Source organism: Carassius auratus, chromosome 23 (assembly GCF_003368295.1).
Source record: "Carassius auratus strain Wakin chromosome 23, ASM336829v1, whole genome shotgun sequence".
Classification (NCBI taxonomy): Eukaryota; Metazoa; Chordata; class Actinopteri; order Cypriniformes; family Cyprinidae; genus Carassius; species Carassius auratus.
This window is the reverse complement of record NC_039265.1, coordinates 11,292,551-11,307,379: the sequence shown is the minus strand read 5'-3', so window position 1 is coordinate 11,307,379 and position 14,829 is coordinate 11,292,551. Positions and strand designations below refer to the sequence as shown.

The window sequence follows — 14,829 nt, the reverse complement described above, 5'->3', positions numbered from 1 at the left end:
TCTTGCAAGCAGTCTAACTTCATGAACTCGAACTATCAGCTGTTTGTGAGGATTCAGTGCATCTCTTGAAGATAATGTGGAGTTGTATTACTACACTGTCCCCTATATTGTCAAATACAGCATGATTAATCTTTAGACAAAGTTATTGACTATGCAAATTTCAAAACGGTCAAAATGATGCCGTGTTGTTAAAGATAATTAACATAAGTTTAAATGTTGCGGTTAAAATGACTGCTGGTGGCCGTTCTAGTGTTAAAAGTGCATGATAAGGGAACTCAATTTTCTCAAACGCACTTCAGTGTTTCCGTTACATTTCAACTGTCATGTTAAAGATATTAGGTTAGATTAGATTAACTTTATTGTCATTGCCAGTGTACATTACAAATATTCATACAAATATATGTGAATACACTATATGACACATGTACAGCTATGCACAGTATATACATTATACAGTACTGAAGTAGTGCAGTATTGCAGAGGACAAATTACAGGTGTGGAGATATGGGATGTTCAATTGTCTGATTGACTTAAATATATGAGAATGATATTCAAAATACCATAAAAGAGCATGATTTTATGTAAATTAATAATATTAACTCAGCTGTGTTGGGGGCCCTGTCAAGATTCTTTTCATGGGGCCCAAAATCCTCACCAGCGCCCCTACTTCGGAGCCTGTTCGCGACTCGGTTGATTCAGACCGGCACTTCGGAGCCTGTTCGCGACTCGGTTAATTCAGATCGGCACTTCGGAGCCTGTTCGCGACTCGGTTGATTCAGATCGGCACTTCGGAGCCTGTTCGCGACTCGGTTGATTCAGATCGGCACTTCGAAGACTTATGGCGACTCGGTTGATTCAGATTGGCACTTCGGAGCCTTTTCGCGACTCGGTTGATTCAAATCGGCACTGCGGATCCTGTTCGCGACTCGGTTGATAATAACAATAATTTTAACTTTTTATTCATCAAAGAATCCTGAAAAAAGTATCACAGATTCCAAAATAATATTTATCAGCAAAACTGTTGATAATTCTAATAATAAAAGTTAAATTAAATTATACATCGAAGAATCCTGAAAAAAGTATCGCAGATTCCAAAATATTATTTAGTAGCACAACTATTAATAGTTCTAATAATAAATCATCATATTTTCATGATTTCTAAAGATCATGTCACACTGAAGACTGGAGGAATGATGCTGATATTTTATATATTTTATTTTGATAATTTAGAATTATTACTGAAATACAACCTTTTTTTGTTTCAAACAGTTTATTGAACAATAATAAATGAAGTACCTGAAGCTGACAATGAAGTAATTGTATAATAATTAGCAAAGATGATTAATTTAGTGCTGTAAACGCGCGTGTGAGGGGTGGAGACACGCAGCAGTGCGTCAGAAACTTCACTCCTCTTATTATTTCTCTTTTACTATAGCGATTTATTTTTAGATACGTGATCTGAGTCTTTCATAGAGTTGTAGAGCTGTTCGAGTTATTAGAGAAATAGAGTTATTTTTTACATTCTTTGGTCGAAGTTTTCAGATCGGCAATTCGGAGCCTGTTCGCGACTCGGTTGATTCAGATCGGGATTTCGGAGCCTGTTCGCGACTCGGTTCATTCAGATCGGCACTTCGGAGCCTGTTCGCGACTCGGTAGATTCAGATCGGCACTTCGGAGCCTGTTCGCGACTCGGTTGATTCAGATCGGCAATTCGAAGCCTTATGGCGACTCGGTTGATTCTGATCGGCACTTCGGAGCCTGTTCGCGACTCGGTTGATTCAGATCGGCACTTCGGAGCCTGTTCGCGACTCGGTTGATTCAGATCGGCACTTCGGAGCCTGTTCGCGACTCGGTTGATTCAGATCGGCATTTCGGAGCATGTTTGAGATTTTTTTTAATTCAGATCTGGAAATCGAAGCAGGAAGTGTTTGGCAAACAGTTAATTGGTGATAAATGAATATTTGGACTTGAGGCTTTTTTTTACATGTCGATTCAGCAGTTACATGGACCCACACACAAAGGTGGACACAATCATCAGTAGGGCTCTAAACTTTTCATCCAACGTTATTAAGGACGTAGTGTCACGGATCGCAAGAGGTCAAGACTCAGGTGCAGGCAGATGGGAAGACTTTATTTAATATGTCACCAAAATAAACAAAAACACAACTGAAATCAGATGAGCGTTCAAAGTTACGAGACAGATATTGAACTGTATGTGTATCGGTATACATAAATCATATAAAATATAATACTTTATTTAAATATATGTGCTCATTTTACACACACACACACACACACACACACACACACACACACACACATATATATATATATATATATATATATATATATATATAATTATTATTAATAATACATTGAATTGAACGTGAAATGTTGAAGTATTACGACTGAAATCGAATTTGTTTTATTTACAGCTTCAAAAATAATTTTGTACTTAGTATATTTGTGTAAAATACTGCAATGAAACAGCTTCATAAATAAACAATACGAATAAATAAATCCTATACAATGAACGTGTTGAGCATTGTAGTGGTAAAAGTGCTATACCCTTTTAAAGTTATGATAATGTTTTTGATAAAGGTAGAAAATCTTCATAGACTGAAAGTACTTTCAATGTGAAGGATTCATACTAATATTCTTTATTTCTATTTTCAAAACAGTAATGTAACGTGAGAACAAAATAACTGATTTGAGATTATTATCGAATGTCACAGCGCTCATCGATTATAAATGACTCAGAGCCAGTCAAATCAAAGAACAGAACAGAATCCCGAAGCGTCAGTTTTGTTGAAAGAGTGAGGAACTGGAAGGAGCGATAAACATTGAATATTTGACGAATATTTTAGCATAGAAAATGTTTAACGGCCGACAGTAATCCTGTAATCCTATTCTGTGATGCATGCAAACTACTCTTTTTTTCTCAAATATGGTCATTTTGCAAATCCTGACTCACTACGAAACGCACATTCGACATTAATTACACGAATAAAAGTGCATGTGCATATTTTAAAACATAATTTGCAAATAGTCGCGACAGAAACGATATCGCTATTATATCGCCCACGTGACTGTGATCGAAAGCTACTGTTTCTATGGCAACAGTGGAACGGCAAAGACTCGTAACTTTTATGACGTCACTAACAGAATCTCTTCACTTTGATGGTTTTCTGAGCAGAAACGCGAGTCTGAGTGAAAGTCTACCAAAACAGATCGTTCAAACACTGTCCATCCAGAAAGAGTCTATAGTCGGCGTGTTTATAATTACAGTTTATAGGTTCAGTCTGTACTCACAGTGTGTTTCAAATACAATTTGACAACTCTACATCTGACATTAACAGATAACGTTTGAACTGACAGTATCAGATCCAAAACACCAGATACCATGTCTTCAGAACTGAGAGAAGTGCTTGTGGAGGTTTATGTCAATGGCGTCTTCTACTGCACTGATAGTTTCTGGGCATCAGATGACAAAGATGTGGATTCAGAGATCACCAGTGCCATCTATGACCATTTCAGTTGCTATAAACGAGAAAACATACATGTGCAGCTGGAAGAAGTCTCCTGTGAGGAGAAAGATGTGCAGCTGGAAGCTGACATCAACGATGCTATCTCAGAGTCTGTATTGCTGGTGTTTGAAGAACTGACCGATCCACTGGGGCCTTCCACAAAAGTGGAGGGAAGCATCAGTGAGACTGATCAGGAAGGCATGGATGTTTCTCCTGAAACTTCTGAGGAGAACATCCCAACAGGTAAATGTCAACAGAGCAGTTGAAATGCAACATTGCAATGAGGTCCAAATAAGAATGTCAGACGAAATGTGCACTTGTATTTTATATAGAGCAAAATTTCACTGGCAATAAAAAGGTCCATTGTGCACACAGAAGATGTTATGGTTAAATATGTTTTCGTTACAGCAGGGCGAAAACAACATAAAATAGCTTATTATTAAATCAGTACTGCTCAAGAACACTTTCTGCTGCATGTCTTTGTTGTAAATGGGAAATTCCAGTGATCAACTGGAAAAATGAGCTAAACCTGCATTGGAAATGTTGATTTTGGCGAGCAACAATAACTGTGACCGCATGTTAATTATTCATGTTTTAATCAATGGTTAGAAGTGTTTCTAATAGCATATTGCTCTTCTATTACAGAATTTGCCAAAGTGAGAAAGACAATGAGTGAGTTCTTCCGAACTGGGATCTCATCACAGTCTAAGACTGATCCGGCTGTTTCCGAGTCGCTGTGTGAGGAGGCAGGAAGGAGCAGTGAGATCGGTCAGGGAGACATGGATGCTTCATCTGAAGTCTCTGAGGAGGACATCCCAATAGGTAAATATCTGCAAAGACATTGAAATGCAAAATTATATTGAGTTGTAAAAAAAAATAATAATAATAACAATAAATTGTTGGACTAAAGGTGCTGTCACAACAAAAATGGTTCATTGTAAGCACAGCTCACACAAATTACATTCCACACACAGATTGTCTACATGTGCAGTGGATAAAAAACCCCACTGCATTTGTTTGGTACAAACGCGTGTTGAACCTGTTTCAAAACAAGCAGCTTTCTATTGGATATTTTTTTTTGGCTCACCCAATTTTGCCGAGCAACAGTAAATGGGACCACACTTTATCAATGATTAATCTGTGGTTAGTGATGTTTCCAATAATTTTTTATTTTACAGACTTTGCCAAAGTGAGGAGGACCATTAGTGAGTTCTTCCGGACTGGGAACTCAGCAAAGCCCAAAACTGATCTGGCTGTTTCCGAGGTCCTGTGTAAAGGTGTAGGAAGCAGCAGTGAGATCGGTCAGGGTGGCATGGTTGCTTCTTTTGATATCTGTCACGAGGACATCGCAATAGGTAAATATCAACAGAGTACATGTACGTGCTGAACCCTTTCAAACATTTCAAACCAAGCAGCTTTCTATTAGAGATGTCTCTAATAACATATTGTTTTCTTTAATTTTTTAGAATATGCCAAAGTGAGGAAGACAATTAGTGCGTTCTTCCAAAAGCGTTTTGAGATCTCAGAACAGCCAGATCCAGATGTTTCAGAGTCACTTTGTGTCCCAGATGCAAGTGTTCTTGGACCAAAATCTGAACCTTTGTCCTCAACATCTGAGCTTATGGAACCTGGACTGGATCCTGAGGAATGGTCTATCCTGAACAGTTCTGGACCGGAACCTGCATCCCCAGAATGTTTGGTGGTTGACATCAGTGATGCCACCTCAGAGCCGAGGAGCCAAATGATGGTGTCTGAAGACCTGACCGATCCAGAAGGGCCTTCAGCGGAAGTGTTAGGGAGCAGCAGTGGGAACGATCAGGGAGACACTGCTGTTTCTCCTGAAACCCCTGAGGAGGACATCCCAACAGGTGAATGTGAACAGAGCATTTGAGTTTGAGTTTAAGTCAGACAAAGGATTAATGTATAAATTGTGGTTAAGTATGTTTCTAATAACAGATTGTCTTCTTCTTTTTCAGAATATGTCAAAGTGAGGAAGATCAATAAAATGAGTATGTTCTTCAAAAAGCTTTTTGGGATCTCAGCACAGCCTCAGAAGGATCCAGCTGTTCCAGAGCCTCCGTGTATCCCAGAAGCAAGCGCTCCCGAGCAAGAACCTCTTGTGACAGAGCTTTCAGTCTTAGAGAATTATATTCCTCAAAATATTTCTCAGCTGAAAAAACGTTTGGAGGAACATACACCATCTGAGACACCTGTCACTGAGGTCTGGCCCAACATCTTCTTGGGAAATGAGTAAGTCTGGAACTCTTAAAGACTAATATAAACCATGTGATAAAGCAATAAAGTAACGCAGGAGCATGGAAGCAAACACAACTGTATTTCTACCTCTTTACTGAAAGACTAATCTAGATTGTTGTGTTCTTGTGCAGAGAGACCGCAAGAGACCGAACCAAACTCAAAGAGATGGGTATTACCCACATCTTAAACGCAGCAGCAGTGAAGAAGAAGTTGAGGGTCTTGATGGGAATGCCAAAAGCGAAAGACCTGAATGGAAAGATTAATACAGGGAAGAAATATTACAGAGGCATGAACATAAAATATCGTGGCTTGCCTACAACACACAGAGATGGCTTGAACATGGGCAGGTACTTTTTACCAGCTGCCAAATTCATCCACAAGGCCCTGAGGAACCCAGACAGTAAGATCTTTTATCAAGTGTTCTGCAGTGACCAATTTTTAGGGAAGACATTTTTTTAGACTGTTTCTGTTTTTATTTCCACAGATAAGGTGTTCATTCACTGCAGTGATGGTGTCAGCCACTCACCTACACTTTTGCTGGCATATCTGGTGATCCATCATGACATGATGGTGGAGGAAGCCATCGATCAGGTTATAAAGGTGCGACACATCAAGCCCTCCATGAGCTTCCTGACGCAGCTGATGTCCCTCAATGCTGAACTTGTGGAGCAGCGAAAACAACCAGGCAGCAAAGTGCTACTAAAAACATAGCACAGACTATTTAATAATTACTAATACTTAGACTATTTGCACATGAATTTGAATACAATTTTGTGAATAATTGTTTTTGGTGTTCCTGAGTTCTACTTTGGTATGTGTTTAATTTAGAATTTCATTTAGAAGCAGTACCCAGGATGTTTGTTTATTCTTAGTATTTACAGTTAAAATACAACATGACTAGCCATTAGTACGCATTTCTGTTCAGTATAAATATATTTACAAAAAAAGAAAAAAAAAAGAAGAAGAGAATATATTGTAGATTATCACCTGAGGCTGTTTTTATGACTACTTTAATAAAAGTTTGATTCATTTAGAAAAAAAATGGTTAAACTGGTATTTTATTTGATCAAACCTGAATATTAATAAAATAAGGCACAACAATGAATAATATTAAAATATCATGGCGATATAAACAAGTACTCTGATACAATCCAGAATCATATTAATACATATTTCCACCAATATTATTCATATAACTTGATATTGTTTGCAAGGCACGTTCTAACTCCTATGATTTTTCTGTCTCTTGAATAAAAAAAACCCCCACGATATACATTATATGCCAAAATACTGTACTTGCAGATTTGTTGCTTTTGTAAAACCATAAACATATATGACCTTCTTCCAAAAAAGTGCAAAAACTTTCAGGCTCTTTATACTGAAAGATCGATTGGTGGTGGACAGTAACGGAGTAGCTTTACTTCGTTACTGTACTACATTTTTCAAGTATCTATACTCTACTGGAGTAGTTTTATTTTGAGTAACTTACTTTTACTTCACTACATTCCAAAGCATAAGATCGTACTTTTAACTTCACTACATTACAAATTAGAATGATCCGATTGCAGCTGTTCTGAGTCGACCACTCACTGATTCAAATGAACCGTTTAGTGCGAGTCTCCAGAAGTAAGAACCGGGAGATCTTGTGAGCGCGCGTGCGTCTGATGTTGCTAAAAGTAAGTTAGTAATGTCGAAATTTAGGATTAATTATTGTAACTGAAAATCATATTTAGGTCAAAATTGTCAGTTGTTTGGGAACTAAATCCGCTGTAAAGATTGATCTGTTTAAGCCCACTGAAATGCTCGAGTGCAGACGATGCAGACACATCAATCAGCGTCTCTGTATTTTAGGTTAAAAAATAAAATAAAATAACCTTAAACTAACACAGATTAAATAAAATAACTCATGCATGTCCAAATTCCCCGCTGCCGTAATATTAACAGTTTTATTAAAATGCTTCCATCACGTCTGTTTTTATATTTATCAACAGTAACGTTAAAATTTTTGGATTAACTAGACGAGTAACGTTAGACAGACATGAATGTTTATTCATAACCGTACTGAAAATAAGAAAATATTGTAGCTGATGCTAAATGTCTAGCTAAACTTGCTGGTGCTAACTTGAGGTAATTTTTATAAATAATGTCCAAATATTTTTATTCAACCACCTATATATCTATATATATATATAGATAGATAGATAGATAGATAGATAGATAGATAGATAGATAGATAGATAGATAGATAGATAGATAGATTACATCTGGGGAGAAAAGAAAGGATGTGATGTTCAGAACATGGTAACTACAGTAATTATCAAAGAGGGGAAGAGATGCAACCCGTTTGGCCAGGGGTGTTTTTACACCCCAGACAAGATTCGAGAAGGAAAAAATCATTATGAAAATATAATTATATTTTCCTTCAAATGTTCTTCCTAACTTCAGGCCTTATTATCATTTCATACATAACTGATGTTCTGTAAAACCACAAACTTTAAAATACTTTGTTCTTACTGGTGAAGATCAGATGAAATAGATTATATTTTAAAGGATATTAAAATAGAAACCATTATTTTATATTTTTTATTTTGATAATTTAGAATTATTACTGAAATACAACCTTTTTTTTGTTTTAAACAGTTCATTGAACAATAATAAATGAAGTACCTGAAGCTGACAATGAAGTAAATGTATAATAATTAGCAAAGATGATTAATTTAGCGCTGTAAACGCGCGTGTGAGGGGCGGAGACGCGCCGCGGAGCGTCAGACGCGCATTAGGACCAAACACAGCAGAATGGAAACTTCACTCCTCTTATTATTTCTCTTTTACTATAGCGATTTATTTTTAGATACGTGATCTGAGTCTTTCATAGAGTTTTAGAGTTATTAGAGTTATTAGAGAAATAGAGTTATTTTTTACATTCTTTGGTCGAAGTTTTCAGATCGGCAATTCGGAGCCTGTTCGCGACTCGGTTGATTCAGATCGGGACTTCGGAGCCTGTTCGCGACTTGGTTGATTCAGATCGGGACTTCGGAGCCTGTTCGCGACTCGGTTGATTCAGACCGGCACTTCGGAGCCTGTTCGCGACTCGGTTAATTCAGATCGGCACTTCGGAGCCTGTTCGCGACTCGGTTGATTCAGATCGGCACTTCGGAGCCTGTTCGCGACTCGGTTGATTCAGATCGGCACTTCGAAGCCTTATGGCGACTCGGTTGATTCAGATTGGCACTTCGGAGCCTGTTCGCGACTCGGTTGATTCAAATCGGCACTTCGGATCCTGTTCGTGACTCGGTTGATAATAACAATAATTTTAACTTTTTATTCATCAAAGAATCCTGAAAAAAGTATCACAGATTCCAAAATAATATTTATCAGCAAAACTGTTGATAATTCTAATAATAAAAGTTAAATTAAATTATACATCGAAGAATCCTGAAAAAAGTATTGCAGATTCCAAAATATTATTTGGTAGCACAACTATTAATAGTTCTAATAATAAATCATCATATTTTCATGATTTCTAAAGATCATGTCACACTGAAGACTGGAGGAATGATGCTGATATTTTATATATTTTATTTTGATAATTTAGAATTATTACAGAAATACAACCTTTTTTTGTTTCAAACAGTTTATTGAACAATAATAAATGAAGTAGCTGAAGCTGACAATGAAGTAAATGTATAATAATTAGCAAAGATGATTAATTTAGTGCTGTAAACGCGCGTGTGAGGGGTGGAGACACGCAGCAGTGCGTCAGAAACTTCACTCCTCTTATTATTTCTCTTTTACTATAGCGATTTATTTTTAGATACGTGATCTGAGTCTTTCATAGAGTTGTAGAGCTGTTAGAGTTATTAGAGAAATAGAGTTATTTTTTACATTCTTTGGTCGAAGTTTTCAGATCGGCAATTCGGAGCCTGTTCGCGACTCGGTTGATTCAGATCGGGATTTCGGAGCCTGTTCGCGACTCGGTTGATTCAGATCGGCACTTCGGAGCCTGTTCGCGACTCGGTTGATTCAGATCGGCACTTCGGAGCCTGTTCGCGACTCGGTTGATTCAGATCGGCAATTCGAAGCCTTATGGCGACTCGGTTGATTCTGATCGGCACTTCGGAGCCTGTTCGCGACTCGGTTGATTCAGATCGGCACTTCGGAGCCTGTTCGCGACTCGGTTGATTCAGATCGGTATTTCGGAGCATGTTTGAGATTTTTTTTAATTCAGATCTGGAAATCGAAGCAGGAAGTGTTTGGCAAACAGTTAATTGGTGATAAATGAATATTTGGACTTGAGGCTTTTTTTTACATGTCGATTCAGCATGTACATGGACCCACACACAAAGGTGGACACAATCATCAGTAGGGCTCTAAACTTTTCATCCAATGTTATTAAGGACGTAGTGTCACGGATCGCAAGAGGTCAAGACTCAGGTGCAGGCAGATGGGAAGACTTTATTTAATATGTCACCAAAATAAACAAAAACACAACTGAAATCAGATGAGCGTTCAAAGTTACGAGACATAGATATTGAACTGTATGTGTATCGGTATACATAAATCATATAAAATATAATACTTTATTTAAATATATGTGCTCATTTTACACACACACACACACACAATCGAATGAAATCGAATTTGTTTTATTTACAGCTTCAAAAATAATTTTGTACTTAGTATATTTGTGTAAAATACTGCAATGAAACAGCTTCATAAATAAACAATACGAATAAATAAATCCTATACAATGAACGTGTTGAGCATTGTAGTGGTAAAAGTGCTATACCCTTTTAAAGTTATGATAATGTTTTTGATAAAGGTAGAAAATCTTCATAGACTGAAAGTACTTTCAATGTGAAGGATTCATACTAATATTCTTTATTTCTATTTTCAAAACAGTAATGTAACGTGAGAACAAAATAACTGATTTGAGATTATTATCGAATGTCACAGCGCTCATCGATTATAAATGACTCAGAGCCAGTCAAATCACAGAACAGAACAGAATCCCGAAGCGTCAGTTTTGTTGAAAGAGTGAGGAACTGGAAGGAGCGATAAACATTGAATATTTGACGAATATTTTAGCATAGAAAATGTTTAACGGCCGACAGTAATCCTGTAATCCTATTCTGTGATGCATGCAAACTACTCTTTTTTTCTCAAATATGGTCATTTTTCAAATCCTGACTCACTACGAAACGCACATTCGACATTAATTACACGAATAAAAGTGCATGTGCATATTTTAAAACATAATTTGCAAATAGTCGCGACAGAAACGATATCGCTATTATATCGCCCACGTGACTGTGATCGAAAGCTACTGTTTCTATGGCAACAGTGGAACGGCAAAGACTCGTAACTTTTATGACGTCACTAACAGAATCTCTTCACTTTGATGGTTTTCTGAGCAGAAACGCGAGTCTGAGTGAAAGTCTACCAAAACAGATCGTTCAAACACTGTCCATGCAGAAAGAGTCTATAGTCGGCGTGTTTATAATTACAGTTTATAGGTTCAGTCTGTACTCACAGTGTGTTTCAAATACAATTTGACAACTCTACATCTGACATTAACAGATAACGTTTGAACTGACAGTATCAGATCCAAAACACCAGATACCATGTCTTCAGAACTGAGAGAAGTGCTTGTGGAGGTTTATGTCAATGGCGTCTTCTACTGCACTGATAGTTTCTGGGCATCAGATGACAAAGATGTGGATTCAGAGATCACCAGTGCCATCTATGACCATTTCAGTTGCTATAAACGAGAAAACATACATGTGCAGCTGGAAGAAGTCTCCTGTGAGGAGAAAGATGTGCAGCTGGAAGCATACATCAACGATGCTATCTCAGAGTCTGTATTGCTGGTGTTTGAAGAACTGACCGATCCACTGGGGCCTTCCACAAAAGTGGAGGGAAGCATCAGTGAGACTGATCAGGAAGGCATGGATGTTTCTCCTGAAACTTCTGAGGAGAACATCCCAACAGGTAAATGTCAACAGAGCAGTTGAAATGCAACATTGCAATGAGGTCCAAATAAGAATGTCAGACGAAATGTGCACTTGTATTTTATATAGAGCAAAATTTCACTGGCAATAAAAAGGTCCATTGTGCACACAGAAGATGTTATGGTTAAATATGTTTTCGGTACAGCAGGGCGAAAACAACATAAAATAGCTTATTATTAAATCAGTACTGCTCAAGAACACTTTCTGCTGCATGTCTTTGTTGTAAATGGGAAATTCCAGTGATCAACTGGAAAAATGAGCTAAACCTGCATTGGAAATGTTGGTTTTGGCGAGCAACAATAACTGTGACCGCATGTTAATTATTCATGTTTTAATCAATGGTTAGAAGTGTTTCTAATAGCATATTGCTCTTCTATTACAGAATTTGCCAAAGTGAGAAAGACAATGAGTGAGTTCTTCCGAACTGGGATCTCATCACAGTCTAAGACTGATCCGGCTGTTTCCGAGTCACTGTGTGAGGAGGCAGGAAGGAGCAGTGAGATCGGTCAGGGAGACATGGATGCTTCATCTGAAGTCTCTGAGGAGGACATCCCAATAGGTAAATATCTGCAAAGACATTGAAATGCAAAATTATATTGAGTTGTAAAAAAAAATAATAATAATAACAATAAATTGTTGGACTAAAGGTGCTGTCACAACAAAAATGGTTCATTGTAAGCACAGCTCACACAAATTACATTCCACACACAGATTGTCTACATGTGCAGTGGATAAAAAACCCCACTGCATTTGTTTGGTACAAACGCGTGTTGAACCTGTTTCAAAACAAGCAGCTTTCTATTGGATATTTTTTTTTGGCTCACCCAATTTTGCCGAGCAACAGTAAATGGGACCACACTTTATCAATGATTAATCTGTGGTTAGTGATGTTTCCAATAATTTTTTATTTTACAGACTTTGCCAAAGTGAGGAGGACCATTAGTGAGTTCTTCCGGACTGGGAACTCAGCAAAGCCCAAAACTGATCTGGCTGTTTCCGAGGTCCTGTGTAAAGGTGTAGGAAGCAGCAGTGAGATCGGTCAGGGTGGCATGGTTGCTTCTTTTGATATCTGTCACGAGGACATCGCAATAGGTAAATATCAACAGAGTACATGTACGTGCTGAACCCTTTCAAACATTTCAAACCAAGCAGCTTTCTATTAGAGATGTCTCTAATAACATATTGTTTTCTTTAATTTTTTAGAATATGCCAAAGTGAGGAAGACAATTAGTGCGTTCTTCCAAAAGCGTTTTGAGATCTCAGAACAGCCAGATCCAGATGTTTCAGAGTCACTTTGTGTCCCAGATGCAAGTGTTCTTGGACCAAAATCTGAACCTTTGTCCTCAACATCTGAGCTTATGGAACCTGGACTGGATCCTGAGGAATGGTCTATCCTGAACAGTTCTGGACCGGAACCTGCATCCCCAGAATGTTTGGTGGTTGACATCAGTGATGCCACCTCAGAGCCGAGGAGCCAAATGATGGTGTCTGAAGACCTGACCGATCCAGAAGGGCCTTCAGCGGAAGTGTTAGGGAGCAGCAGTGGGAACGATCAGGGAGACACTGCTGTTTCTCCTGAAACCCCTGAGGAGGACATCCCAACAGGTGAATGTGAACAGAGCATTTGAGTTTGAGTTTAAGTCAGACAAAGGATTAATGTATAAATTGTGGTTAAGTATGTTTCTAATAACAGATTGTCTTCTTCTTTTTCAGAATATGTCAAAGTGAGGAAGATCAATAAAATGAGTATGTTCTTCAAAAAGCTTTTTGGGATCTCAGCACAGCCTCAGAAGGATCCAGCTGTTCCAGAGCCTCCGTGTATCCCAGAAGCAAGCGCTCCCGAGCAAGAACCTCTTGTGACAGAGCTTTCAGTCTTAGAGAATTATATTCCTCAAAATATTTCTCAGCTGAAAAAACGTTTGGAGGAACATACACCATCTGAGACACCTGTCACTGAGGTCTGGCCCAACATCTTCTTGGGAAATGAGTAAGTCTGGAACTCTTAAAGACTAATATAAACCATGTGATAAAGCAATAAAGTAACGCAGGAGCATGGAAGCAAACACAACTGTATTTCTACCTCTTTACTGAAAGACTAATCTAGATTGTTGTGTTCTTGTGCAGAGAGACCGCAAGAGACCGAACCAAACTCAAAGAGATGGGTATTACCCACATCTTAAACGCAGCAGCAGTGAAGAAGAAGTTGAGGGTCTTGATGGGAATGCCAAAAGCGAAAGACCTGAATGGAAAGATTAATACAGGGAAGAAATATTACAGAGGCATGAACATAAAATATCGTGGCTTGCCTACAACACACAGAGATGGCTTGAACATGGGCAGGTACTTTTTACCAGCTGCCAAATTCATCCACAAGGCCCTGAGGAACCCAGACAGTAAGATCTTTTATCAAGTGTTCTGCAGTGACCAATTTTTAGGGAAGACATTTTTTTAGACTGTTTCTGTTTTTATTTCCACAGATAAGGTGTTCATTCACTGCAGTGATGGTGTCAGCCACTCACCTACACTTTTGCTGGCATATCTGGTGATCCATCATGACATGATGGTGGAGGAAGCCATCGATCAGGTTATAAAGGTGCGACACATCAAGCCCTCCATGAGCTTCCTGACGCAGCTGATGTCCCTCAATGCTGAACTTGTGGAGCAGCGAAAACAACCAGGCAGCAAAGTGCTACTAAAAACATAGCACAGACTATTTAATAATTACTAATACTTAGACTATTTGCACATGAATTTGAATACAATTTTGTGAATAATTGTTTTTGGTGTTCCTGAGTTCTACTTTGGTATGTGTTTAATTTAGAATTTCATTTAGAAGCAGTACCCAGGATGTTTGTTTATTCTTAGTATTTACAGTTAAAATACAACATGACTAGCCATTAGTACGCATTTCTGTTCAGTATAAATATATTTACAAAAAAAGAAAAAAAAAAGAAGAAGAGAATATATTGTAGATTATCACCTGAGGCTGTTTTTATGACTACTTTAATAAAAGTTTGATTCATTTAGAAAAAAAA

The 14,829-nt window shown here is 38.0% G+C and overlaps 1 protein-coding gene across 1 annotated transcript; it reads left to right on the top strand.

Annotated features, from left to right (window-relative positions):
• Nucleotides 1-3,275: 3,275 nt before the first annotated feature.
• On the top strand, nt 3,276-14,573 carry LOC113040876 (uncharacterized). Its single transcript, XM_026199075.1, has 14 exons — nt 3,276-3,770; nt 4,173-4,349; nt 4,706-4,882; nt 4,994-5,395; nt 5,504-5,777; nt 5,915-6,183; nt 6,268-6,493; nt 11,383-11,774; nt 12,177-12,353; nt 12,710-12,886; nt 12,998-13,399; nt 13,508-13,781; nt 13,919-14,187; nt 14,272-14,573. The coding sequence occupies exons 1-14, from the start codon at nt 3,404-3,406 to the stop codon at nt 14,496-14,498; spliced, it is 3,810 nt and encodes a 1,269-aa protein (XP_026054860.1). The 5' UTR covers nt 3,276-3,403; the 3' UTR covers nt 14,499-14,573.
• The last annotated feature ends 256 nt before the right edge of the window (nt 14,574-14,829 follow it).

Coding starts and splice junctions, on each gene's coding strand:
- LOC113040876 (XM_026199075.1), top strand. CDS start 3,404: ATGTCTTCAGAACTGAGAGAAGTGCTTGTGGAGGTTTATGTCAATGGC. Junction 3,771..4,172: donor TGAGGAGAACATCCCAACAG/GTAAATGTCAAC, acceptor CTTCTATTACAG/AATTTGCCAAAGTGAGAAAG. Junction 4,883..4,993: donor TCACGAGGACATCGCAATAG/GTAAATATCAAC, acceptor TTAATTTTTTAG/AATATGCCAAAGTGAGGAAG.